General features: G+C 41.6%; 2 protein-coding genes across 2 annotated transcripts in view; both read left to right on the forward strand.

Moving 5' to 3' along the window:
* Nucleotides 1-638: 638 nt before the first annotated feature.
* Nucleotides 639-17,007, forward strand: kif3a (kinesin family member 3A). Its single transcript, XM_085790052.1, has 17 exons — nt 639-802; nt 1,738-2,020; nt 2,241-2,385; nt 2,880-2,964; nt 3,540-3,645; nt 3,946-4,085; nt 4,219-4,416; nt 4,558-4,732; nt 4,884-4,982; nt 8,512-8,668; nt 8,852-9,032; nt 13,281-13,391; nt 13,732-13,857; nt 14,411-14,464; nt 14,585-14,653; nt 14,744-14,874; nt 15,859-17,007. The coding sequence occupies exons 1-17, from the start codon at nt 797-799 to the stop codon at nt 15,905-15,907; spliced, it is 2,115 nt and encodes a 704-aa protein (XP_085646178.1). The 5' UTR covers nt 639-796; the 3' UTR covers nt 15,908-17,007.
* Nucleotides 17,008-20,661: 3,654 nt separating this feature from the next.
* Nucleotides 20,662-27,635, forward strand: part of atrx (ATRX chromatin remodeler) — a 33,453-nt gene continuing 26,479 nt past the window's right edge. The window contains exons 1-9 of the mRNA XM_085790053.1: nt 20,662-20,849; nt 22,329-22,390; nt 22,552-22,601; nt 22,742-22,863; nt 22,961-23,041; nt 23,205-23,314; nt 23,424-23,491; nt 23,702-25,704; nt 25,978-26,050. Coding sequence (XP_085646179.1) covers nt 22,334-22,390; nt 22,552-22,601; nt 22,742-22,863; nt 22,961-23,041; nt 23,205-23,314; nt 23,424-23,491; nt 23,702-25,704; nt 25,978-26,050 — 2,564 coding nt within the window. The 5' untranslated portion in view covers nt 20,662-20,849; nt 22,329-22,333. The remainder of the gene's footprint in view (nt 20,850-22,328; nt 22,391-22,551; nt 22,602-22,741; nt 22,864-22,960; nt 23,042-23,204; nt 23,315-23,423; nt 23,492-23,701; nt 25,705-25,977; nt 26,051-27,635) is intronic.

A 27,635-nucleotide genomic window follows, 5' to 3' on the forward strand; every position in this document is an offset into this window, starting at 1 on the left:
TCCTGAAATAAGCCAGCTCATTTATTTCCTGTCTTACATTATTGGACCAATTGATTAATCCAGGTGTGTCTGACCTCACAACAATGGTCAGGCACACCTGGATTAATCAGTTGGTCCAATAATGTAAGACAGGAAATAAATGAGCTGGCTTATTTCAGGAAGTAGTAGAGCTGTGCATAAAGCCCAAAGTCTACTTTCAAGGGCCTCAAGTTTCAAAAGAAAGCAAGGCAGAGAAAACCTTATTATATTTTATACCACAGTTAGAATCAGTTATCAATACATCTGAGAATGATTTTTTCTTTAATCAATTGAAAAGACAGAAAAAGCTAATCACTTTTCATCATTCTATCTATTCATCAGGTAGCAGATATCACATTTGAAAAGCTAATTCCAGTTTTAACAGTTTTGCCTAAAAAAAGATTACAACCACTATTACATTTTTTTTTTTTTTTTTACTGTAACCGTTGATCAAAGAGCTTTTTTCTATCTTGGTGCCACTGTGCATTGATGCTCCTCAGCTTTGCCCTACGTGTGTCACTGAGTATTGTTTACTGCAGCAGCGTCTGTGCCCAGCCAGCTGAAGACCCCCGCCACCACCACCACCACCAGTCCACGCATGCGCAGCGCTGACCAGCCCTGACAACAAGCTGCTATCGGATGTGAGCGTCTGATGATATGGACACTGCGTTGGCATTTAAATTCTTTGGATAACCTTGCCTCTTACGAACGAATTCCTTACAAATATTTCCCTGCAATTATCCATATATTATAAACTCTCTCCTCCTGCACTCTCACTATGCCGGTAAGTCGCCAGGCCTCTTAGCATTTTTTTTTTGTTTTGTTTGGAGAGAGACGGGTTCCTCCCTTCCTCCGACCGCACTGATGTGATGCTAACCGGTTAGCATCGCTAGCTTACCAGTTGCCGTTAGTACACGGCATAAAAAAATGTACACAGATTCACGACAGGAGTTTTTTTTTTGTTGCCTTTTACCACAAACTCTGTACGCGGAGTTTTGACAGGTTTTTCTTATTAAATCTAAGCCATCTGTCTGCGGTTAACGGAGGTGACGGAAGCGTTTCCTCGCCTAGCAACCTAGTGGTTGTTAACGTTAGCTAGCTGTTCCTGTATCAGTAGCCTACGGCTGACTGAGCTATCCACCTGCACGCAAGCAAATCCGTGCTTTATAACCTACAACAGGTGCCAGCTATGCCCCGATGCTCACCTGGGTTAACTGTGAGTGTAGGTTTTCATAGGTAATGGTGACTGTTGTGACCAGGTTCAATGACATACAGTGGCATGCAAAGGTTTGGGCACCCCTGGTCAAAATCTCTGTTAATGTGAACAAGTGGAAGATGAAATGATCTCCAAAAGGCCTAAAGTTACAGATTACACATTTCCTTTACATTTTAAACAATATATACATATATGTATTTCCATCTCTTAGAATTTTAAAGTGACAGAAAAAGAAAAGGGCCTGCAGGGATAACTGTTATCCAATTATCTGGGTTTTCCATTCTTTTGGTTTCCCCTTTTCACTCTAAAATTGTAGAAAACTAAAATAATACACCAATAATTGCTTACAATATTGCAAAAGAGTGTAATCATATGCCTTTTGGAGATCAATGAATCTTCCACTTGCTTAACTGTTCCCATTAACAGACATTTTGAACAGGGGTGCCCAAACTTTTGCCTTTCACTGTAACTCCCTTCCTGAGCCCCATTTGTTTCTGTTTCAGAGCAATAAGCTTGAGAAACCTGACAGGCCGGAGGTCAGTGATAATGTCAAGGTGGTGGTGAGATGTCGTCCCCTCAACCAGAAGGAGAAGATGATGGGCCACAGACAGGCCGTCGCTGTGGACGAGATCCGTGGCACCATCACAGTTAACAAGCTGGAGACGCCTCACGAGCCTCCCAAGACCTTCACCTTTGACACTGTGTTTGGACCAGACAGCAAACAGCTGGATGTCTACAACCTCACAGCCCGTCCCATCGTCGACTCAGTATTAGAGGGTTACAATGGTATGTTAAATGTGATATTGCCAGTCATTTTTTATTGATAAACCATTGCAGTAAAGTCAACAATCATCAGCGTTGGGCACTTATTAGGCATACTACATTTCATTGCCTCTAACCTAGATTGGATAATGGTAATAATAGGGTTATTATTTTTGTTTATTTTTTAACATCCATATTCTGTACTGGTGACAATGGTGTGATTTTTCACTGTGCTCAATTTCAGGCACCATTTTTGCATATGGGCAAACTGGCACAGGAAAGACATTCACCATGGAGGGTGTGAGAGCAGTGCCAGAACTCAGAGGGATTATCCCAAACTCGTTTGCGCATATTTTTGGTCACATTGCCAAGGCAGAAGGAGACACAAGGTAATCAGTTGTAACAAACACAGTTCTTTCCACACAAAAGCCCCCCCCCCCCCTCAAAAGATCAACCAGTGATAGTCAAAGATTACCACTTTGGTGTTTAGCCTACCTGAGTGCCAAAAAAATAAAGGTTTTGGTGTTTGTATTCCTCACCTGCATACTCCATCATAATCGACATTTGAAGTACAGCAATCAGCATGGCACTCTTACTATTATTCCTACTTGAAAAAGTAGTTTGCCTCTAGAAAGTAAGTCAATTTCTTGTGAAATTTTACATTTGATTTCATTCATGTGAGGAAATTCATGTTTCTTAAGATATAAAGATAAAAATATTTGCATGTAAGGAATACTTGTTACCTCTGAAACTCATGAAGATGTAGCTCATCAACAAAATCTGTTATGCTATTTGTTCTAATTTTAGTATGTGTTACCGAAGTAACATCTGTCATTTGCAGTTTTACATGCATCTGACTTCATGTTCACATTGATGTTAACAGGTTTCTGGTTCGTGTTTCATACCTGGAGATTTACAATGAGGAAGTGCGTGACTTGTTGGGGAAGGACCAGATGCAGAGGCTCGAGGTAAAGGATATTTAAATTTGAGACCATCAAGCACTAAAAGGTTTATTACACCTCAGTTTACAGAATCAGTTCAATTCCAGTGAATAACATTGACTGGCACAAAAGTAAGTGGTAGGCCTAACAGGTAGACCGAAACTGAAAGGAAAGAAAATTGCAAGTGCAACATATCCGTAGGAAGTTCAGTGTCTTTCCAGGTGATGATTCATTTTTTTTTTTTTTTGGTAGAAAGAATGACGTAAATGTGCTGTCTTAAACATATTGTCAAATGAAGGATTTTAGATCACATTGTTTATCATCTTTGTTCTATGCTTAAATTTTAGAGATGCAGAGACAATGCACAACAAAAAATTCAGTAAAAAAAAATAGATTAAATTGAGATTAACTTTTTTTTTAACATCTGGTGATGTTGAGTTCAGTGCTTAATAGCCTATATGTCATGGAGGACCTGTTATAAAGGGCACTGCAGTCATTCTTCCCAGATGTGAAAACTGTAGAAGGTGGCTAAACAGATTACGTGGATTAATCTTTGTTGTGGCCACAATTTTCTATGATCAAGTTCTATTTTTACATTAAAGGTGAAAGAACGTCCAGACGTTGGTGTGTACATCAAAGACCTTTCTGGTTACGTTGTGAACAACGCTGACGACATGGACAGGATTATGACACTGGGTCACAAAAACCGTAAGTAGAGCGACTGACAGCGTTTAGAGGAAATGGATACCCACAAAACACCGGTGTTTAACTTCAATATTTTCTTGTAGCATATGTGGCCAAATCACAACTGTAATCCTGATAAATCTTGCAGTTTTGCATTATGTGTAATATGTGGATTTAGCCAATTGATGTTCATAGAATAAAATCTTGTAATTTTTCTTTATTTATAAAATATAATATATAGAATCAGTTTAACATAAATTTCATGAAATTTATTAAAAAAACTCACATTTCAAATTTCATAATCGGTTATTTCTCTGTGTCTAGGGTCCGTTGGTGCCACAAACATGAATGAACACAGCTCTCGCTCTCATGCTATCTTCACCATCACTATCGAGTGTAGTGAGAAGGGTGTAGATGGAAACCAGCATGTGCGCATGGGAAAACTTCATCTGGTTGACCTGGCAGTACGTATCTGTCGCTAGAAATTGCTCATCAAAAAAAAAAGAAAAAAAGTTAGAAAATTTAGATGAGACTGATATGTATAACTCAGTCACCATCAATCTAACTCCCCCACCCCCACCCCACCCCACCCCACAGGGTTCAGAAAGACAAGGCAAGACCGGAGCCACAGGTCAGCGTTTAAAGGAAGCAACAAAGATCAATCTCTCTCTCTCCACACTGGGTAACGTCATCTCTGCCTTGGTGGATGGCAAGAGCACACACGTTCCCTACAGGAACTCCAAACTCACACGTCTGCTGCAGGATTCACTGGGAGGAAACTCTAAGACTATGATGGTACAGTGATAATTTCCAAACACAACCAAAACTCTGGTCTAAACAATATCCTCTTCAGTCCAGAAAAAAATAAATATGCAAATTGAATGTGCAAAAGCATTCTGCCATACTACATGTTTGAATGATTTCATCTCCCACCAGTGTGCAAACATCGGCCCTGCAGACTATAACTACGATGAAACCATCAGTACCCTCCGCTACGCCAATAGGGCTAAAAACATCAAGAACAAAGCCAGGATCAACGAGGATCCTAAGGATGCTCTGCTGCGCCAGTTTCAGAAGGAGATTGAGGAGCTGAAGAAGAAACTGGAGGAAGGTGAAGATTTCAGTTGCATTTCATGTTTTGTTACAATTTCAATGCTACAAAACTGTTACCAATACCAACACGGCAAAATGTGGTGAATACATTTGAGTTGAACTGTGAAGAGCGCTGTTTCAGTTTCAGATGTTGTTTTGTGTGACTCCAGGTGAAGAGATCTCTGGCTCCGAGGGCAGTGGATCGGAGGAGATGGATGAGGGCGATGACGAAGGAGGGGAGGCAGGAGAGGGACGCAGAAGAAGGAGAGGTACGTATTTGTGCACTGCGCATAAGATTTAGGTGTGCAACGAGCAAATGATTGTAAATCTATTAGCACGATCTCGTATGCCTGTTGACAGCGCCCTGAATTAATATGCAGTTTTAGTAAACAGTTGGACGTGCATCTCTAAAATCTAGTTTCAACTCTTATCTCTATGTTAATTATGATGTGAGTCAGCATTTTGGTTATCATAGCTTAGTTGTTTTTAGGTCAGTGGTTAACCTCTACTCATGAGTAACGGGCTTTTATGAACATAGCACTGTTCTCATAGGAGTTCCCCTGGTATTCTCACCTTAGCCTCCTCTTTTTTAAGTGGAAACTATTGAATAGATGAGCAACAGTAATAGAGTCCTCACATTGCTTTGCAATGCTGATGCTAATGTTTCTGCGAGGCCATGTTACAGGCTTGTTCAACAGGTTTCTCTTCATTTGTTCTTCTTTCGTCTTTCGACTACTGTAATATAAAATTAGTCTGAATATTTATTACTGAATAATCGTGCTTCTGTGAGTATGGTGCACAACTGAATCCGTTGATTGCATGTGTGCACCAACAGATGCCTGGTTGGTCAGGCCTTTAGACATTTAGCTCTCCATGTCTACATCAACCTGTTTGTCACTGGAGTTGGTGGGTATGGTGCTTCCTCTGTTTCTTTTCCAGACAGCAGCAGCAGCAGCAGCAGCAATAAGTCAGAATTTGCCTGCTCCTCCTCAGTGCCACCACCCACTGAGGACAAACCTCAGAATAGTGAGTCGGAGCAGCACTCTGCTCTACCAGCCCACCTGCCCACAAACTTGAGCCCTTTTCACACATGGAAACCATTTAATTGCTGGTTTAATTAATGAATATAAGGGGTTTTTTTTAACCTTTATTTAACCAGGCAGAATCAATTAAGAACAAGTTCTTATTTACAATGATGGCCTGACAAGAGGCATAAGCTTCTTGAGGGGGAGGGGGAGGGGGGGTTGACTATAGTGGTATAGTCAGGTGTATACACTGAGCCCTCGTATACAGGAAAACACAAGACTTGTTATCAGTTCAGTCTCTGTTGGAGGATGTCAGGCTGCAAAATATACCATCAAGGTTGAAGAGTGTATCAGTTCTCATATTGCACAGGCTGTCAAAATGCTTAGAAAGCAGACTTGAACCCACTTTAGTTTTCCCACTGCTATTAAAACAAACTATAGCTGCCCTTGAGAAATGTGCATTATTAATTTTATTAGAAATTAAATATAACAGGGAATTTTGCCAGTTATGAAATGTTTGTTTTTTTGTCACTCTTCATCTCCTGTTTTGCTTATAGGCAAATATTCTGTTTATATCCTGTAAACAGTTGGAATGAATGAAATTTAGAGAAATTTAGAGCGCTGTGTATGTAGGTGGTTTTTAGGGGGATTTCCTACTGCACGACGAGTGTGGCCTGCGACCAAGTCATTTGTAGTATTTCCTTTGTATGTTGACATCATTTTTACAATTAATTAGGTAGTCTCACAGGTTGCACAGCTGTCTCACGAAGGGTTCAAGGAATTTTCATTATAGTACAGCAGGTATGTGTGAAAAGTTAAGTAACATTGGAAAACCCCATTGTTGTTGTTAGAAGTTCCTTTGAAGAGAAGGATACGGATTTCTTTCTTGGTTCTAACGTCTAACTTAAATCTTGAATTTTATTTATTTTTTTTTTTTTTTACAAGATTTATTTATTTTTTAATATATTTTTTGGCGTTTTTGCCTTTATTTGATAGCACATAGTGAGATAGACAGGAAAGGGGGAGGCAGAGAGAGGGGGAATGACATGCAGGAAAGGTCTGCCCGACGCGGGATTCGAATCGGGGACGCCTGCATTGAGGACTGTAGCCTCTACATGGGGCGGCCGCCTTAACCACTGCGCCACGCGCCGCCCCACAAGATTTCTTTTTATACACAGAAAGAGAGATGACAGGAGGAGGGACATAGGGAATGGCATGCAACAAAGATTGGTTGGACATGGGTCAGATGTTGTATGTTGCAGCCTTAACCACACTGCACCCAGGGTTTGCCATTATAAAGCATTATTCCCTATTTATTCCTTGTACCCCTTAATTGTCTGTTTCTATTTGGTTTCTACTATGATTACTTTATATTAGCATGCTTATTTTATATTATTATTATTTTTTGCTAATATGAGAACGTTGTGCATCTTAGGAAGAGGGAGTTGTGTCAGTTATTTTTATTGAAGTCTGAGCTGTTCCACATTAGGGGCAGGCAAATAATTGAATTCAGAGAATTTATGGATTACACCGCATGTGTGAAAGGGGCTTTATATTTTCCCTCTGTAACCCCTTGGCTCTCATAGACACAGCCCAGACACCCCCTCCCCCTCCTCTGTTACCAACCGTACTCGTGAATCTCTGTGTCCCAAATATGTATTGTTAGACTTGTTAGACAAGAGAATGATTGCAGAGGTTCCTGGTGTGCAACAGTCTCAAAGATGTCCCGGGACAGATGCCTGGAGGATTCACATTGGACTGTTGCACTGTTGAACCGATCCTTTCCTAAGATTGACATTATACTGCACTTTTAAGACACAAATACATATTGCCTACTTACTCCTCATGCATGACCTGAATGACCACGAAGGGAATTTCTGCACAACAAGCCCCTCAGGTTCAGAGGACACCACTTCACTTTATTATGTAGTCCTACCTGCTGTTCCTCAAAGGCGCAATTCACCTACTTCATGTTTCATCACGTGAAGTGATTCATTTTTGTTTCCTGCTTCATCTCTATTCACTATCACTTCTCCTATGGCATTGAATTATTTTCAGTTCTTTAGTTCCAGAGTTTGGTCTCTTCCCACTCCTTTCTTATGTGTGGTGTGCCACTTTGTAGAGTCGTAAGACTTTTTAAGATTACTCTGTAATGTGTTGCTCTTTGTCTCTCTTTCTCCTCCTGGTGCAAATGCCGCCTGTCTGACTTGCTATACACCTTTTAATTGAAGAAGAAAGAGGTTGGTGTGAGAATCTACATGGTCCTGCTGTCTGGTAGCAATGGCATCACTACTCACACAAGTTATCCAGATGGCCACCATGTGTTTTTGTAGCTTTTTGACTAACTTCTGACTAATCTGATGACAGGCTATTGTACAGTTGCTGGTAGCTTTCGCCTGTCCACATATATATATATATATGAATGTCACTGCCAGGGGTATCATGCTCCACATCCTCATAACCTCCATGTCATTCAGAAAATCTTGACAGCTTCCTTTTTTCCCCCAAAGTTTTGCCTACACTAACAAAAATTATTTAATACTGTGCATTAGCAGGCCAGAACTTCGTGCAGCTGGATCTCACTAGCGCTCACTGTTACTAAACTGCACAGATTAAATAATACTAATGCTGATTAAAACCCTCAGTTTAAAATAACTTAATCTGCATTTCAATCATTCTAACCTATATGCTGACAAGTGCTTGGCATGAGAAGGCACAGCTAAAACAATCTGTGCATTTAAGTGACTATGGTTCCCGCTCTATCTCTCATAAGGGAGGAAGAAGGTTTCTCCAGACAAGATGGTAGAAATGCAGGCAAAGATTGAAGAGGAACGAAAGGCTCTGGAGGCTAAGTTGGACATGGAAGAGGAAGAGAGGAACAAGGCAAGAGCTGAACTGGAGAAGAGGGAGAAGGACCTGCTCAAAGCCCAGTGAGTCCACAAAGAAAACGACGTGTTTTTGGATGAAAACCTTCACAGTGTTGGAAATGAAATAACTTGTAATATCTTCTCTCATTGTTTAAATACCTTAAGTAAATGAGTGATTGTCCTGATTACCCTACCTCCTTAAGTAGTGCCACTCATTTTAATACCTGATCTACCACTACCCCTTAGGCAGGAGCACCACCTTCTGCTGGAGAAGCTGTCAGCCTTAGAGAAGAAGGTGATCGTGGGTGGGGTGGACCTCTTGGCCAAGGCTGAGGAGCAGGAGAAGCTCCTGCAGGAGTCTAACAACGAACTTGAGGAACGCCGCAGGAGAGCAGAGCAGCTGCGGAGGGAACTAGAGGAGAAAGAGGTAAATGGAGATGATGGTTGCCATGATGCCAAAAAAAAAACTATCTAGTGCTTCCCTCAATGGGTCATGTATAAAATCTTTACATCTCCTTCAACTTCAACTTTATTGTCCGCAAATTGCATGCAGTCTCTGTTTTTCACGTACACAATTAATTGAATGCATCCTCACCCACACATGGAACATCAGCCCTCCTCTCTAAAGGATTACAGGATATGATATCAGAAACCACAATCCACATAAAGGTTGACACTAATTTGAATTTATCTGAAATGGCTGCATCATAGGTGTTAAAGGAGTCATCACCCGGAAATCGCATTTTTCCTTGTTAAAACATATAAAGTGGAAACTTGCCTGAAAACCTGGGGTTTGAAAGTGGCTGAGTTTTTTCGTTTGGGCTCTTTGTTTAAGCCAGAGTAGCTCATGAGGCTGCACACCTCAAAATTACGAGATTTTGACTCTGCTCCTATGGCAGAGTCCTGCATGGGTACCCCGCAAAAACGGTGTTCAACGGGTGGATAAGCTGTCTTGTGAAAATTCACGGGTCGGGCACGGGCGGAACTCAAATGAACGCGGGTGGGTACGCGGGTGTATGTGTAGGCCTACAGAGGAAAACTCACGCGCAGCTGCATGAACCAGCGTAGCAAATAATTTTTTTTATCACTCACGGCAACAACAGAGCAGCATCTTGATGTAAATAAACGATCTTTGGCCGCTCGTGTGACCGCTCACAGCTTTCCCTGGAGTTTAGCCTGTCACGGCTGTACCCCCGTTATCGCCGGTGATGACGACGATCTAACGGGCAGCGGGTCTTAATATTGACGGGCGGGTCGGATCCGGGTTGTATTCAGAAATAATCACGGATGACGGGTCGGGACACGGGCTTAAAAACCAACGGGTCGGGCGGGCGCGGGTTTCCAAAATTGGACCCGTGCAGGACTCTGTCCTATGGTGACGTCACCATAGGAGCCTGCTTTCATAAACACAACTCTCACCCCGATTTTCGCCGCGCCGCCATTACTTATTGTTTTATTTCCCACTGTAGCGCTGTTATTTCGTCACTTAATTAAGTTTTAATAATTTTTCATGCGAGAAGGTAAGGGTTTACATCCCGAATATGTGGTTAGTTTATCCAAACGACGGCTGTTTAGAAGTTTGCTCCGAGTTGGGTGAAGTGAAGCTCCAGCGAGCTGCAGCGAGCACCAGAGGAGCGGATGAGCGGCTCGTCAGCAACCCGCCTGCCTATGTCGTCGTGCCGCGGGAGGAAACGATCATTAATTTACTTCCCGCAGGTTTGTAGAGGTTTACCGCCGACTGGTTAATTTTTTTTAGGAGATAAATGTTGGTCTCATTGATGAAATCTAACATTGTGGCAGTCATATTAGTTTTGTTTAAAGGTTCATGAGGCAAGATTTGTGAAGAAATGCACATGCGTTTTAAGTTTTTTACTGCTAATGGGCGATGAAGCGTTCAAAACCAAAAAGAATGAGCCCACTCGCGTATCTCTCTGTTGCCTTGAACAGGCTGTGTGCTGCAAAATGCGCTGCAATTCTGGGTCCGAATTTCCCTCGCTGTCCGCGGATGTGACGTCAAATGACGCTGCATGCGCGTCCTCGACAGCTTTCCACCGCTTGCGACCAGTGGCAGCCGGTAGATGTCTTGCAGCCTGAACAGTTATGTGAGCAGCGAGTAGAGAAATTATTATTATTATTATTTTTTTTAAGTATATTTTTTGGCTTTTCATGCCTTTATTTGATAGGACAGTTGAGAGTGTGACAGGAAATGGGAGGCAGAGATGGGGGGAATGACATGCAGGATAGGGCCGTCCGACGCGGGACTCGAACCGGGGCCGCCTGCAGCGAGGACTACAGCCTCAACACATGGGGCGGGTGCTCTACCAACTGAGCTAAACACCGCCCCGCGAGTAGAGAAATTAAAAATAACGTCACTTTATTACATTTTAATATTTTTCCATGCGAGAAAGTGACAGTTTAGATTCCCAATCTGTTGTCAGTTTATCCAAATAACGTCTGTAAGTAGATTTGCTCCGACATTTTTCGGAGGAGTGCAGAGCCACACACGAGCGGCAGCAGCGGCTCGTCACAGAGGCTGCAGCCGGGGAGCTGAGCTCATCGGCCGGGCAGCCTCTGTCCTCCTCCTTCCAGGGAAGAAAACGAGCCGAGTAACTTCCCCACAGGTTTTTAGAGGTTTTCTGCCGGCTGGTTGAATTGTTTTTAGGAGATAAATGCTGGTCTCATTGATGAAATCTAACAGTGGCAGTCGCATTAGTTCATTTGAATGAAAAGTGAAGCTTCAGGTGTGTGTGAGCAGCGCAGCGGCCTTGGGGCTCTGTACGTACAAAAATCACCATATTTAGGCTACTTCAATAAATAAATAAATAAATAAATAGTTTTACAATGAGGCGATTGATTCATCCGTGGTCACTTTATCCAAACAACGCCTGTAAGGAAATTCTCCGACGTGTTCGGAGGAGTGCAGAGCAGCCGAACGGCACCAGCAGCTCACAGAGGCGGCGGCGGCGGCGGCGGCCGGTGTGCTGACCTGATGCCTGGGCAGTCAACCTCCGGGTGTCGCGGTAAATTGAGCACTGTACAATGAGCGCGGCACGGCGCATTTACTGTTTATTAACAGCCAAGCGCGCGTGCGCGCGCGCGCGCGTGTGTGTGTGCGCGTGTGTGTGTCGTGAGAGAGACAGCAGGTAGAGGGGCTGACTGGCAGAGATGAGAGATAGTGAAAGCTGTTCTTTTTTTCTGTGAGAGACTGCTGCGGCGGACCCAAACGAAACTGTGGCGGCTGATTAATGGAAAACACTGGTAGAGTAACGTTATGCCGTTTCCAATTCAGCCACAGTGTCACTGTCACATCATCAGCTTCACTGCTGTGGAGAGTTGATGCGCGCTCCCGCACCAGCTTGGCTGATGGCTGCAGTAACCTTGACGGCCGCTACCGCCGTTGTATCGCTAATGAGTTTTATTCCTTGATCTTGCCTCAAGCTCCTTTAAATGAAAAGTGAAGCTTCACACAGAGCAGTAGCTCTGCCCCGGTGCTGTGTAGCCTACGTACAGAAATCACCACATTTGCATCAATTAATACATGTTTTACAATGAACCGCTTCAATTTTGTTTTATTTTATTAAGTTATAGCCTATAACATGGTTACGGTACATGACAGAGAGCAGCATTGTATGCAGTTTCGGTTTTCAATACCGCAGTGCCTGCATGTAGCCCACTGGGCCAGCCACCACTCCGGCTCTGTCCTGCCTGCGTCCAATCGATGCGCGCCTCATTACGTATTAATACAACAGGGTATCCGCGGGGTCTTGAAAAGTATTAAAAGGTGATAAATCAATTTTGGGAAAATTAAGACCCTTAAAAAGTATTAAAAAGTCTTTTCACGACTTTATAAAGTCTTAAATTTTGAAGGTATTTTTTCTGAATTAGCTGTCCAAGAGTTTGAGTTCTAAAAAACATTGTGAAAGTGTGTGAATTTATTTATTTTATTAAAAAACAAAGATGAACCGGTACATAAAAAAGAAAAGAAGATTGTTGTTTTGGTTTTTTGAGAGTGTAGCAATGGTTTTTTGTTTTTTTTTATTATAAACTTAGCCTTTTATTTATTATCCTAGCCTATTTTGAATACTGTTGTATCATAGTGGTCTATAGTCTTTATCACAAACTAGAACTGTTCAGTTCACTGATGTAAATGGTTACAGCTTGAAGCGGCGGTGAGGTACTGAAAAATATTGAGAAGGTCTTGAAAAAGTCTTAAAAAGGTTTTAGAATTAACTTCAAGATTCCTGTATATACCCTGTACAATGAACATCCGGACCAGTCAAAACATCGGGCTTACTCTCACGAGAGAAAGTTGCCGTATGAAAAAGTGTCAGAACAGGCTCTATGTTTATTTATTTATTTTTTTAAATGTTTCCAATAAGTTTTAAGAATTGATTCAAAGCAATTTAAGGGGGATTGGATATGTAAAAAACCACGTGATGACTCCTTTAAATAAGTCTCATGCTCACTCTTTAACTTCCATATTTTATGAAAAGTGAAGAGGATCTGTGTCCTTTTTAAAAGATTGACACATCAGGATTTTTCAAATATGTATGAAATTAAATGACTTCTACCTTTCATCAATCCATATAGGCCATAAGTCACTACCACAGACCATAGTTTGCTTGCAGGAAGTTCCTTCTTCACAAACACTGAAAACCTCTCCCTCTCAAAACAGCAAGAACGTCTGGATATAGAAGAGAAGTACACTAGCCTGCAGGAGGAGGCTCAAGGAAAGACCAAGAAGCTGAAGAAAGTGTGGACCATGCTGATGGCTGCCAAATCAGAAGTAAGAACAGCATAACAGTGAGAGTGATCATTTACATGATCCTGTCATATATATGTATATGCTCATTATACCACGGTTAACAACCAATCAGATCGCCGGATTTCACCTTTCCGTTTTATAAATATATATCTAAGGGCAGTCATACAGTAGAGCACATTTACAATCATATATACACCAAGACTGCTGAAGCAAAGAATACCTTGACTATATGGTATATTTTCTCATTAGATCTGATAATTTCCTGAAACCAGTCTGTATCTGTATTGTGCAGTTTTGATAGTGAGGTGAAGAGAAGAAACTGATAATGGAAACTGTGGTTTTGTTTTGTTATGTGTGTTAGATGGCTGATCTACAGCAAGAGCACCACAGAGAGATTGAAGGCCTCCTGGAAAACATCCGCCAGCTGAGCCGAGAGCTCAGGCTCCAGATGCTCATCATAGACAATTTCATTCCCCAAGAATACCAGGTGTGTTGGGATGTTTACATTTGTGTATGTGCAGCACTATAGTTCTGTCTGATTTTCAGCATTATAATTATAATCTCAGTTGTTTCCTCCCTATGTGCAGAGACACACCTTTGCAGATACAGATTTGTGCACAAGGAAGAGGCATACAAAAGATAAAATATAATAATGGAAGGATTACCTCTTGGCCCACAATGCATAAATATTTTGTGTTTTCTCAGATAGTATCATGTACAAAAATGAGGATCTGATTTAGATGCACTTGCAGCAGGACAGAATCGATGGTACACAGAGAATGAGGATTGAAATGTAAATAATATACATAAAAGCAAACAACAGCTACAGAAAAACAAATGGTTTTCTTGCAGCCATTGCATGCAATTGGCACAGGGTCAAAATGATGCTTTTGCTTTTCCTGTCATAGTTGCACACTGCATGAACTTGCTGACACTGCAGCTCTGCAGCGGGGTGAAATTAACAGTTTGGGATGATGTACATCATTGACTGTCTGTTCTTGTTCTTAGTTTAATATTTTCTCTCATGTTTTGTTATATAGGAGATGATTGAAAATTATGTACATTGGAATGAAGACATTGGAGAATGGCAGCTGGTGAGCTCATTAAGCACAACTCATGCAAACACTGTTGTTTCCACATTAATGTTAAAGGTACAAACGAAGCTGAGGTTTACCTCTCAATTGTTTTTTTAATCTTTCTGTGCTATCTTTCAGAAATGTGTGGCATACACTGGCAACAACATGAGAAAGCAGACACCTGCTCCGGACAAAAAAGAAAAAGATGTGAGTTTTTATTTAACAGCTTGTGTTTTTCTGTTGTTTCTCCTTAACACAGTATTATTGACATCTTTCCTCTGTCTATGCCTCCTGCAGCCATTTGAGGTGGATCTATCCCATGTGTATCTGGCCTACACAGAGGAGAGCATGCGGCAGTCGCTAATGAAACTAGAGAGACCAAGAACTTCTAAAAGTAGCAAGAGTGGCCGACCCAAGACCGGGCGAAGGTAAGTTACTTTCTATACAGCATGAAACTGCATATCCTGTTGAGTGTTGCTGGTGCAACAATCCACCATGTAGCTCCTCAAGAGTTTTTGACCTAATTTTATATTTGTCATTTCAAATGATTTGATGCACTTGGGTTAACACTCAGACTCATATGTGTCTGTGTTGATCAGTTCACAAAGCTGATTGAATCAATCTTGGTTTCCTGGGCTACATGCAAAACTGGGTCAGCCCTCCCTCAGTCCACATGATGGTGGGTCTGCACCAGAAACTGTTTGATAATTCTCAGATATTAACAGTTACCTGGGCAGTTAGGCACTGTTTACTCACCAAGACAACAGTTTAGCAGACAAGCTGGCAATAAACAGATATATTGATGACTCTGACGTCACACTTGCCCTTTTGTTGCGGCTTCTTCTTATGTGATAGGTGATCAGATGGCTGATTTCAGTGTAGTTTCAATGCCACTGTCATTGTTACAGAACACATTCTTGTAAATGCCCACTTCCACAAACTATTCATTAGCATAGTTACGCATGTGAGGATAAATGATAAACATGTCTTGTAGAGACTGATGGCATTTACAGCTTAGTTTCCATGTCATGTCAGATCTCTTTGTTTTGCCACATGACAACGCAGATGACTAAGTGTGAATGGGGTATTTTCCTGAAAAGTGGAAAAAAAAAAAAATTCTGCTGCAATATTTATACCTTATTATCTGCTCATTTTAACCCCTTGCCATTTCAAAGCATTTGAGCGTCATCTGTGCTTAAGTTAGACAACATCAAATACTCATGAGTAAACACAAGTTGGTCGTAGCTGTTTTGCCTTGCTGTATAACTAGTCTATATACATCATGTCGATAATGATACGTTAGCATGGTGAAATTTGCTGTTATCATGGTATTCTGTTATTCTGAGAAACGAGAAGGCTGGAAGCTCTCTGAAACCGTTGATAACATTTATCGTGCACCCATCTCCACACAGGAAAAGATCTGCAAAGCCAGAAGCTGTGATCGAATCCCTTCTGCAGTAAAGACGGCGTCAAGGAGGGCTACACAAGTCGACTGCAACTTTCACGTTCCCTTACGAATTGAAGTCATTAGTTGAGTCCAAAAGTTATTGTTGATCTTTATTCAATAGATTATCTGAATGCACTGTATAGCTGACAAGGTTTTATTAATTTGAAGAAGCTGTTGTTTGGCGAGCACTCGTAGTAGGATTAAGACCTCTTGGCCAAGAGGACCTGTTATTTGTATAATGATGTAAGACTTTTTAATGTTGCTTGGTAACACATTTCAGTGGCAGCATCCTCTGTCTGCATTTAGCTCGTTCGTTTCAGCATCACTTCTTTAAGCAGCAAATCGTTCATAAATGCATTTCCCTCCCTGGTTTTAGAAGGACCACACATCTGAAAGGAGTTGAAGCTTTGATGGGATGCTGAAAGTAGAATTGTACACAAAGAAACTATCAAAATATCTTCTGAAATATGCTGAGTGTATTAAACACAAGTGTTTTTTTTTGATGAGCATCACACATAATCAGTCTTAACCTCTGCTTTACTGATTTACTGCTGTGACAAATTCATGTTTAATGGCCCCTGCTGGTGCAAACACATTAGAGCTGAATTCTGTACAGTAGGGCACATTTTCAAGTAAATTAATCTGAGCACACGCTGTAGCCTTAGTGATTCTCCTTAATGAATATGTGAAATTATTAGCATGGAGAGAGACGGAAATAAACACTAATTTAAGGGGAATACAATGAAAAGACTACGTTGTATCAAGTATGTAACTGAAAAGTGCGCTTTCTACTTTTTTCCTGTAGGTCACCATCATAGGGGTCATGCATGCCAGCCAGCTCTTATGTTAGTGCCATTTGCTAATTCAAGCAAGTCATCTTTTTATTTTTGTATGTCAGAACAACTCTGTGTTACATTGAGATACACCATACATACTGTATGCCTTAGTATAATGCTGTAGTGTGAGGTTTTTGTGGAGATCATTTAATGTCATGAAGTTCTGTAGTGGAGATGGACTGGCTTTTATTTTGTATCATAATGTATGTCAAATGTTTACACCCACCAAACCCCTGGATATTTTATTTATTAAATTATTTTACATGTTTTACCTCCCATTCTTGTTTATCTTTCTCTTTTTCTGTGATATTACAAATCTACTAGATCTTTGAAAATCGGTTATGAATGCACATAATGGCATTATTTTTTCTTCTAAAGAGTTCAACTACTAACACTTGTTAGTAGTTGAACACTTTAACTTGCTGACACCATAAAAAATGCATGCAAAGAGAAATAAGAAAGCTTGACATTGAATGTCACAATTTATTGATATAAATACAATGTACAAAACTGTATATATTACATTTCTTAAATAATACATTTTATGAGGCGGTGTTTTAGCTCAGTGAGTAGAGAAGGCCCCATGTGCCGAGGCTGGGGTAGGGTGGCTTGCTTGCCGTTTCGTCGTATGCGGATGAAGCTTGGAACACGTTATGATATTTTCCAGTAAATGTTTTAGACGGATGTCGTGGCTGGGATACTTGGGCAATCCATGGCAATCGAAAGTATCAGCCTGAAACAAAAATAATTCAAACAAACTTTAATTCTGAGTGCACAGATATTCACACACACACACACACACACACACACAAAACTAAACTAAAACAAAAAACACAGATCTTGTGACATTAAAACGCATTCATTGTATTCATTGATTCAATTTCGATTTTGAACTCATTTCCATTCTTACTGCAAGCTCGTTTGAAATACTATTGTCTCTAGTTGGTTTTGTTGTGTAAAATGCTTTATGAATTCCTCTTTACCTGTTCGTTATATTGACTCAGTTGACGTATGAGTATTTCTTCTTCATGTACTACCCGTGACTCCAACTCATTCCGAGACTCATTCAGAGACTTCTTCAGAGACTTCTCAGCGAAACAGAAGAACTCTGTCTGTGTAGAGAAAGGCACAGTCAGTCAGACACCTTCATCTTCAGGTAGGCTATAGTTTGCAAGTTCCAAACCAGATGTTGAAATAGCACATGCTATCACAATAATAAACCTAATTATTTAAAAAAAAAAAAAAAAAAGTTTCCAACTTACCACGCATGTTTTCTCGTTTGGTTTGGGAAAATGCACATATATCGTATGCTGGAATGACAACAGAGGACTTGGTCAGTTACATTGTAAAAAAGAAAACAAACAAGCAAGGCACCTGCGGTTACTTGAGTGGTTTTTTCTTACGTTTGATTTATCCAAATACGCCTTGAGCTTGGTCGCATGGTCTTTAATTTTAACCAACATGTCTTTGGGATTCACTGGTATTCTTGGTGCCGGTTTCGCCGTCGCTGTCGGTGCCGCGCAGGCCGTGCCAATCATCATCATCATCATCATCACCATCGCCCGTGTAAAACTTTGAAAGTTCCTCATTTCTTTTAAAGACAGCTGTGATCAAGCACTGACAGGTTGAGCCAAGAAGTTGGATTACCCTTTCACACTCTCACTACTTTTTGCTGGGTACTTATACTACTATCATCCTGTCACTCAGACCGCAATCTTACGCGTCAGAGGAAGATCTATACAACCACGCTCTCCAAATAAGGTGACTGGTTACATCAAAATGTTCCACGAGGTGCAAACCAGACTTATCCATATGCATTGATAAGCAATTACCTGTTAATTCCTTATCAGCAAACCCACTTCTAGCAATAATCAGTTACCATCTCATTAGGGTTCACCCATTATGCAAGAATGGAAAAATGAACGTGGCATCTTGCAACTGACCAAGTAGCCTAACTATAATGTGGCTTTGTCATATTCAAATTGTATGAACTTTTCCAGTGGCTATGTAATCCTGTAGACCTTTTGTGCCCATCAGATATTTTGACTTTGGAGGTGGTGATAACCCCAATTCCACTGTGGTGTGTGACTGAGCCATTATTAATGTGATTATTAGTAAGACCTGGGCTTTTTCTGACACGTCAAAAAAGTGACTGGTGTGTAGGTTTTATCCCACACATTAAGAAGAGGAAAATCTGACAGAGGAAAAAAACTTTCATTTTCACTCTGGTTGTGGTTGTTAACCTGTCCATCAGTCCATCCAGTAATAATAATACCAAACAAAAGAAAAACACATTGGTCAAAAATGCCTTTAGTTAAAATGTTGCTGAACATGAATAAATGCTAGATCATACATACTGTATCATTTCAAAGAGCGAACAACTGAAAAGTAGGCCTACTTACTGGACATTGCATCATATTTGGCCAATAAGTTAGAAAAAACCCATGCAAAAATATGTCATCTCTATATCAAGAGTGAGGTTGCCATACTACACAGGCTACACCTACCTACCTACCTACCTACCTACATCCTCTGAATATAAAATATAGGCCTATGAGTTTATATGACATGAAATACCCATTGTAAATTGAGAACAGATATATAGGCTACATTATTCCCGAAATATCTATGATGATGTTTTATAGGTCTATAGTATCATGTGACCATATTACAGTATGTGTTAATGATGTGCAAGTTTATCAAAACAACATATAAAAATTCTATAAGCGTGTGTGTCTTATTCATTTCACATTAATTCCTTATGGCTAAATGCCCAGTGTTCTCAGCATTCATGCACAGATATATATTTGTATACACAAGTCATTTTATGAGATTGTCCCCTGTTCTAATGAGTTCAAACTTCTATTTTTGTGTTTTTATTTTTACTGTATATGCAGACCTACATATATTTCTTATATGAAAATATTTTACATGATAGAAGTTTTTAGCTTAACTTGAGTTTACATCTTCTCACACTCCCAAAACTCCACTCTTATGTATCACTGTAGCCAGATGTTGCATCACCACCAACACACTATCTTGAGGAAGAGCGCCATCTTCAGGTAATATTTTATAACTTGCATGATTCACAGTTCCCTGAAGCCAAAGCACAAAGAGACACTATAGCAGGCCTACAATGATCTTTTTTCCCCCCTGTTTGTGTAGGCCTACAGTTAGAAAGTTGCAAAGTGAAACGTCTGAATAAAATGTTCATGCAAAGTGGTTGGTTTAAAACATACATTGCCGAAGCCGAAACCTTTTCAGTTTTAGACAGCTGACAAAGGAGCATGTGTTTTAGGTTCCTAGTTGACTGGAGGTAACACCAGAAGTGTGATTTCCTGTTCAAAAGGTATCTTCATCTAGATATTATCAGCCTGAGGCATTAAGGCTGATTCAGAGAAACTTTGGTTTTGTAAGAGTGCTGTACGCGGATGTGACTGAGATATATAATTATATGCCACAAAGTAGTTCCACTTAAACTGTGTAGTGCAGAGATTTTGTTTGACATGGATACAAATACAATACAATACAATAATAATGTTGTGCTACTGCAGATCACTGGGTGCATTCTCTTGATAATTACTTTTAATCGTATTATTTTACGTTGCCTATGTTGTGTTGATAATATTGGCATGCATCCTACTTCAGACTAACTATTCCTCCATAGATATCGCTATCAGGAGGAAAATCTATGTCCTCCGGGCCAGGCAAACGTGTTTTAGAGAAGCAAAACATCGCGCCGCCTCCTGCATCCACGCTTTAGTGAAAGTGAAATGCAGTCAGTGGCGCTTTCTTCTCCATAGAAAATGAGTCCCTCGGTTCACCGGCGAATCGGTGGTCTCCTGTGAACCTGCGCCACTCTGAGCGGGAGAGCGTCTGGCGCGCTCAGCCAATAGGAGGGCGCACAGGATTTAGGCTAGATGCGCCATTTTACTGCGTCCACAGCTATCCGGCAAGATGGTCTCTGCTTTGTCTCCCCTGACCGGAGTTGTTTCGGTATTCAGTGGCTATTCTTGCCTCTAAACCATCGAGCGACTACAACCTGGACCGAACCGTGGAACCAGTACTATAAATCACAACACGTCTATGCCAGTCAGGAAATGACGGCGGTTGAAAGCAGGTAGGGGCATTGTTAAGTCGGTTTGTTTAGACAAGTATTTTACATTGATTACTGTGCTGCTTTCGCTAGCGGCAAGCCGGGCCATGAGTACCCACTGCTAGTTAGCAGGCTAGGCTAGCCGAGTTGTGGCTATTAGCTGCGCAGCCGGCAGTAACCAAGTCCGCGCACACACACACGCATAAATGTACACATCGCACACTCCGGGTGTTTGTCAGCGTTATTAAAGACGCGTTTTCGCGCCAAAGTGTAACCGCCTGTTTTGTTTTGTGTTGTCGCGGGCCAAATGTTGCAGTGCTACTTTGGCTGCTGCTAGGAAGTGCCAGGCTGCGGTTAAGTGCGCGGCTTCGTGCCGTGGTATGTCGGAGGAGGAAGGAAAGGCCCGTGCATGCATTTTTTTCGGTGCATGCCCATGCACTGGACCCTGCATGCACTGCCCAAATTGCAAGGTTGCCAGGGCAACGTGGAACAGTGTCAAGTAGTTGTTAACGGCAGCAGTGGCGGCTAAATGTAGCTAAATGTTAGCTAAGCCTCAACTTGGTCGTTCCTCGAGAGTCAGGAGTTTCCTGTGTTGTCGAAAACAGGGTAAGGCTGCGCCGGGGAGAAAGACTTATAAATGCAGAAGCGTGAGCTGCTTGGCCGGGCGAGTGGGCTCCGTGTGTGTTTTTCGACTGACACACGATTTTGAGGGTTTAAACCAGGCCTGGTTGCTGCTGAACACCGCTCTCAGCGATCTAATCAGCACATTATGATGACGCAAAAGGGCGAAATAAACAGCGGTGCCTCTGTCTCAGGGTGATGTGCTATTGATAAACCCACGCACAACCATTGTAGCTAATGCACTGTTCAGGCTTCAAGTAGTAGTGTTTTTTTTAACGTTAGCCAATTGTTTTGCTGTTGTCTTTCTTAGAAACTAACAGGAGAAGCAAACAAACGTTGTCCTCGTATCTTTGTCATTGCTGCCAACTGCCTAGAAACAACACGTCCTACTATGAGCAAAACACTTTCTAACAGTTTCTTATCATTTTTCAAATGTAGCAGATGCGTCTTAATTATAAAACAAACAATGCAATTATCATTTGATTAGGAACTCACTGAATAATTTTTAAATAGCACAGATTTTAGTTTTTAACATCTTTGCCACTGTTGCTATTGCTTTCTTTGTTCCCTTTCCTTCTTTTTTTTTAGTTCTGTTATATTTGTATGAGCACTTTGCCTTGTTTTTAAATAGTATGTAAGTAGAATGGCCCCTTAAAGTTAGCAGATATTCAATTGAATGAAATACACAAAGTGAAACACAAATTACGGAAGTGTTGATTTGTGTTCAGTACCTGGACAGTAACAACAGAGCATGGTTGTTTTGGTCAGATATGATTAAAATAAATGCTTGTGAACAGTTTCGATTTTGCTGAAACCAAACCGTGTGTTTAACATTGTAATTTGCCAACATATTTACCAACAAATGTTTAAATGTCTTCCTAGGTAATATGAGTCTGGCCTCTTCTGAATTAATCCAAGACCAAATGGCAGAAAAAGCAGAGGAGGTGAGTGTTTAGCCTCTTTGGTAGTCTAATGATGTACTTTTACCTGTTGTGTATTGTCAGTACTAAATGAGTGTTTCAGTCCTTATAGACATATTTTACAGTTTTAATATGTTTTGGTCTTAATTGCCATGATAATAAAATGCATCTTAAATCTTTGTCAGCCTGGTAGCTCAACAGAAAATATGAAGCCCTCTTCTTCTCGCAGTATGAGGTAAAGATCAGTTTGCTTAACTGCATATAACTGCAAACAAAACAACAACTGCCAAATTTAACGGTTCTCACAGCCACAGTTATACATGTATTCATATGTACAAACAAAACAACAACAAAACTTCTGCTAACACATTTCAGGAAGCCCGCTACTGTAGCTAAGCACACTGGAAAAAATGAATCCGACACCTCAGCCGAGAGTGAAAATGAGGGTGCCACTTCTGACAATCTTTCAGACAGCAACACAGCCAGCGCATCTAAAGGTATGAACAATGGACATATGTTTGTCATGCCAAGATACTGTCAATGCTAAATAGGATGGTGATTTTGAGAGAGATTTTTTGCTGTTTCTTTCTTTAGGCACTTTAGTGATGAGGCCAGCTGGGAATGAAAACAAAGGTGCCATGAAGCTCAGAGTCGATTTCAAACAGAAACAGTCAGGTAACTTTACATCATTATTTGGAAACTGGGGAAAATAACGTTTGCGAGTGAACGTGCATAGGATTTCAATGTGAATGTAGTTTGTAGTCTAATTAATCATTTAGTGACTGAGAAAAAAGTAAAAGGTAAACAGTTATTCTGATTTCTTTTGTCTGTGTAACAGATGATACCTTACAGAAAAAGGTAAACTGCACTGCCTGTGGAAAACAAGTAAACCAGTTTCAGCGCAACTCTGTGTACGAGCATCCTGCTCTCAAAGTACTTATTTGCAAGGTAGGAAAGTCCGTTATTTCACACGTGTTCATACTAGCATTACAATTAAATTCCTTTTTCTGTCTCTCCATTCTTGTATTGACGACAACATTATTTCCTACTTCTCTAGTCATGCTACAAGTATTACACAAGTGATGACATCAGCAGAGACTCTGATGGGATGGATGAGCAGTGCAGGTACAAGGTTTTACACAAGACCAATAAAACTATGGTATTTTTGTTACAGTGACATAACGATACAATAGAGAAGTAATGTCATCTTTATTCTAGCATTGTAGTTTGTTTGCCACAGATGGCTTTTTATCAGTAAGGGAAACTGTTGTCTTAACTATTACAAAGACCGTATTCATTGAATGCCTCAAATGCTTAAAAACTTTTTATTTGCAGGTGGTGTGCCGAAGGAGGCAATCTGATCTGCTGTGACTATTGCAACAATGCCTTCTGCAAGAAGTGCATTCTGCGCAACCTGGGCAGGAAGGAGCTGTCAGACATCACTGACGAGAACTCAAAGTGGCACTGCTATGTCTGCAGGGCAGAGCCCCTTACGGATTTAGTCTCCAAGTGCCACGGTATCATGGAAAAACAAGAACAGGTTCTGCTCAAGCAACGGAAACCAGATAAAATGGACAAAACAGAGGAACGTGAGGGGAAGAGGCACAAAATCAAAACAGTCAAAGAGCACAAAGCAGTTGTTAATGGAAAAGAACACGTTGAAGGCTCAGGGACCATGACGTTTTCCTACAGAAAACTCCAGGTACCCAAAGAACTCATAAAGAAAACTAAAAAACTTGTTGAAACCACAACTGGTCTCAACAATACGTTCATCCAGTTTATCCAGCAGGCATCAGAGGAGCAGGGAGATAAATCTATCAGGTCTCGGCATTTGAAAGCCTTCAAGGCTGTGCTTGCCGATTTGAAAAAAGCCCACACTGCTTTGGAGGAGGCTTTGGAACCTGAATTCAAAAACATGGAATTGCAAAATGGTAATGAAGTGCAACATATTGTGAAAAAGACCACTGGTGTTGTGCCTCCTGTTGAAAAGGACCACACAGATACAGTGGAAACTGCACCTGTGGATGCAGGTGATCAGCCCGATGCAGCGGAAGCTGAAAAGCGGCACAAACAGAAGCCCAGTGAGCCGAAGTTGGACACTGATCAAGTTTCAAATGAGACTGAAATGACAGACAACCAAACACAAATTGATACAACCAAAAAGACCATAAAATCTGAGGTCTGTGACGATGGGTTGGGGCCAGCTGGTGAAATATCCTCGGATCATGACATCATGTCTGTGCCGCCTTCAGTTCCCGAAGAGCTTTTTCAGATGGTTGAGAGTCTTGCAGATTCCACCATGCTGTCACAGCCCAGCACAGATGTGGCCACAGACTCTGATGCAAAGTCAAATGGAAACTCAACGGCCTCACAACGTCCCCAGCTCAAGGTGAAGAACCTCATAGTCAAACTGACCCCTGTGCCGGTCGTGACAACATGTGGGTCAAGGTCCTCCAGGTCCAAAAAAAGAGAAAGTGAAGAAGAGATGCAGAAAGAGTGTAAAATGGAGTGTGAGGGCGAGTCAGATGCTGCTGCTGCTGCTGCTGCTGATACAGTAGATGGGGCAGAAAGCCCACCACCCAGCCGTCGCTCCAGTAGAGTGAAAACCACCCCCCTGAGGAAGCAGACTGATAACAAGGACAAGGAAGACTCCTCTGAGTCAGAGTCAGAGGAGGATGGTAAGGCCAAGGCCAAATCCACTAAGAAATCCAGTAATGCCAAAAAAGAGGATGGGAAGCAGACAAAGTCTTCAGAGAAAAAGACGAAAGACTCTGACTCAGATGAGGTTCCAAACGTACTGCTAGAAAAAGCTGCAGAAGGTCACAGCACAGATGAGGAGCAGAAAGGCACCAGTGCTAAAAAGCGTTTATTCAAATTAAACAACACGTCCACGCAAGATACAGACAAAGCATCCAAACGTAAGAGGAAGACAGAAAGCTCAGATTCAGATGTGAACAAAAGTAAACAGACCTCCAAGAAGAAGAAACAAAACGACTCAGACTCCTCTGACTCTGACCAGGAGAAGGAGTCAAAGAGTAAGGCAGGCACAGCAAAGAGGAGATCTAGCCGTGTCAAGAAACAAGTTGAATCAAAAGAGGACGACAAAACCTCACCTGAGAGGAAAACGACCGACCGGAAAAGGTCTTATGAAAAGAAGCGCAAGGGAAAAAGCCCCAAAGCGACATCCAAGCTGCAGTCATCGTCCTCCTCCTCCAGTGATGAAGAGGAGGAGCATCAGGCTGAGGGCGGCTCTGGTGATGACAGCGATGAGCAAAAGATCAAGCCCATTGTGGAAGATAACGTGCTGGGAGGGAGTGGACCTTTCCATCAATCCTCAGGTAATTTGGTCCAGAAAAGTGTTTAGTGGCCCTCAGCCTAGCATCTGATCCTAACACGCCATTTAAAGAACATGTGAAAGGAGAAGTTCAACATTTTGGGGACCATGAGTATTTGCTTTCGTGCTTACAGTTAGATGAGGAGATTGTCATTCCTGTCATAAATATGTAGCAAAGGTTGGCAGTCGATTAGCTTAACCTAGCATGCAAAAACACTGTTACTTTGACAACTTTTTCTATGCCTATCCATTAATTATGTGTGATTTTGTTGTGTAGGAGACGAAGTGGATGATAAAGAAGCATCTCAGGTTTGTGAGGATGACGACGATGACGATGATCCTGAAAACAGGTACTTGAATAACAAATTGCAGAGATTATCTGGACTGTGGAGATAATTGCTGTAGGCTGTAGAGTTCTCCAGTGACAGCCATTTAAGGTCAACAAGGACATAAGGATTTGATCAGTCACAAGTAGAGCTTTTAACCTACTTATTAGCAGGCTGCTGACCATGTAAAGAACAGGGACACAGTCTGGTCCTTAATGTAGACTAGTGTTTTTATGACACTCTTATGGAAGCATTTCTCTCTGGCTCTCTCAGTGGTTCTGTATTTTTCTATGTTGCCACACAGGACATGTCTGTATGATGATAGCAATGTAAAACTCAAGGATGTGGGATGAGTGACAGGCAAACAGCCAATCATTTAACAGCTGTGTAGTTTAGTTGCAGCACCGTATCCAGGTGTGTTTATTGACACAGGAGAGGAGAGACAGTTAACTCGTCGGTATGGTAACGGTAACCGGTGACTGTTACTGTGCGTCTGCCCCAACTTTGAAGCGGCGGCATTAAAGGGATAGTTCACCCTAGAATGATATTTCGCTCATTATCTACTCACCCTCATGTTGACTAAGGGCTGGAAGAAGTTTCAGAGTCCACCGTCCCTTCTCTGAGTTACAGGGGGTCTTGACGTAGCAGTGCATTTCAATGCCACGGTAGCAAAGGGACACCAGAGCTCTTCGTAAAAAAACACACACAAAAAAACATCCAAATACCTCCATGATGCTCGTATGTAATGTCCGTCTTGTGCTGAAGCCCCAAATTGCGTAATTGTCCCGAAAAAAATTAAATAAGTCTATATTCCAAGCATGTTTGTAGCATTAGCTCCTAGTGTTGTTGTCCGGGTCTTCCGCTGCCAGCGCGCATGCGCAAGGTTCGCACTGAGACTCGAGTCTCAGTCGGTCTCAGTATCAGTGCGAACCTTGCGCATGCGCGCTGGCAGCGGAAGACCCGGACAACAACACTAGGAGCTAATGCTACAAACATGCTTGGAATGTGGACTTATTTAATTTTTTTCGGGACAATTACGCAATTTGGGGCTTCAGCACAAGACGGACATTACATACGAGCATCATGGAGGTATTTGGATGTTTTTTTGTGTGTGTTTTTTTACGAAGAGCTCTGGTGTCCCTTTGCTACCGTGGCATTGAAATGCACTGCTACGTCAAGACCCCCTGTAACTCAGAGAAGGGACGGTGGACTCTGAAAATTCTTCCAGCCCTTAGTCAACATGAGGGTGAGTAGATAATGAGCGAAATATCATTCTAGGGTGAACTATCCCTTTAATGAATTACTTTACTAAAATGCTCGATGAAATTAAATACGTGGAGCTGCGAGTGGCAGTGGTACATCTCACTTGGTAGAGCATGCCTGCTGCAGCGACCCTGGCTTTGATTCCAACCGTCAGTGCCTTTGCTGCATGTTATTCCCCCCTCTCACGCTCTCTCCCCCTCCCCATCTCTCTCCAGCTGTCTTTTCAAAATAAATGCATAAAAAGCCGGGGAAAAACGGACTTGTGAGCTGGTGGCGGTGTGAAATTTAGCAGTGGCAGCCGGCACCAAATTCTCTATGCAGGAAAAACCCTTCGAAATAAAATAAA

The sequence above is a fragment of the Trachurus japonicus genome, chromosome 10 (assembly GCF_045865225.1).
Source record: "Trachurus japonicus isolate A0001 chromosome 10, Traja_1.0".
In the NCBI taxonomy this organism is placed as follows: domain Eukaryota; kingdom Metazoa; phylum Chordata; class Actinopteri; order Carangiformes; family Carangidae; genus Trachurus; species Trachurus japonicus.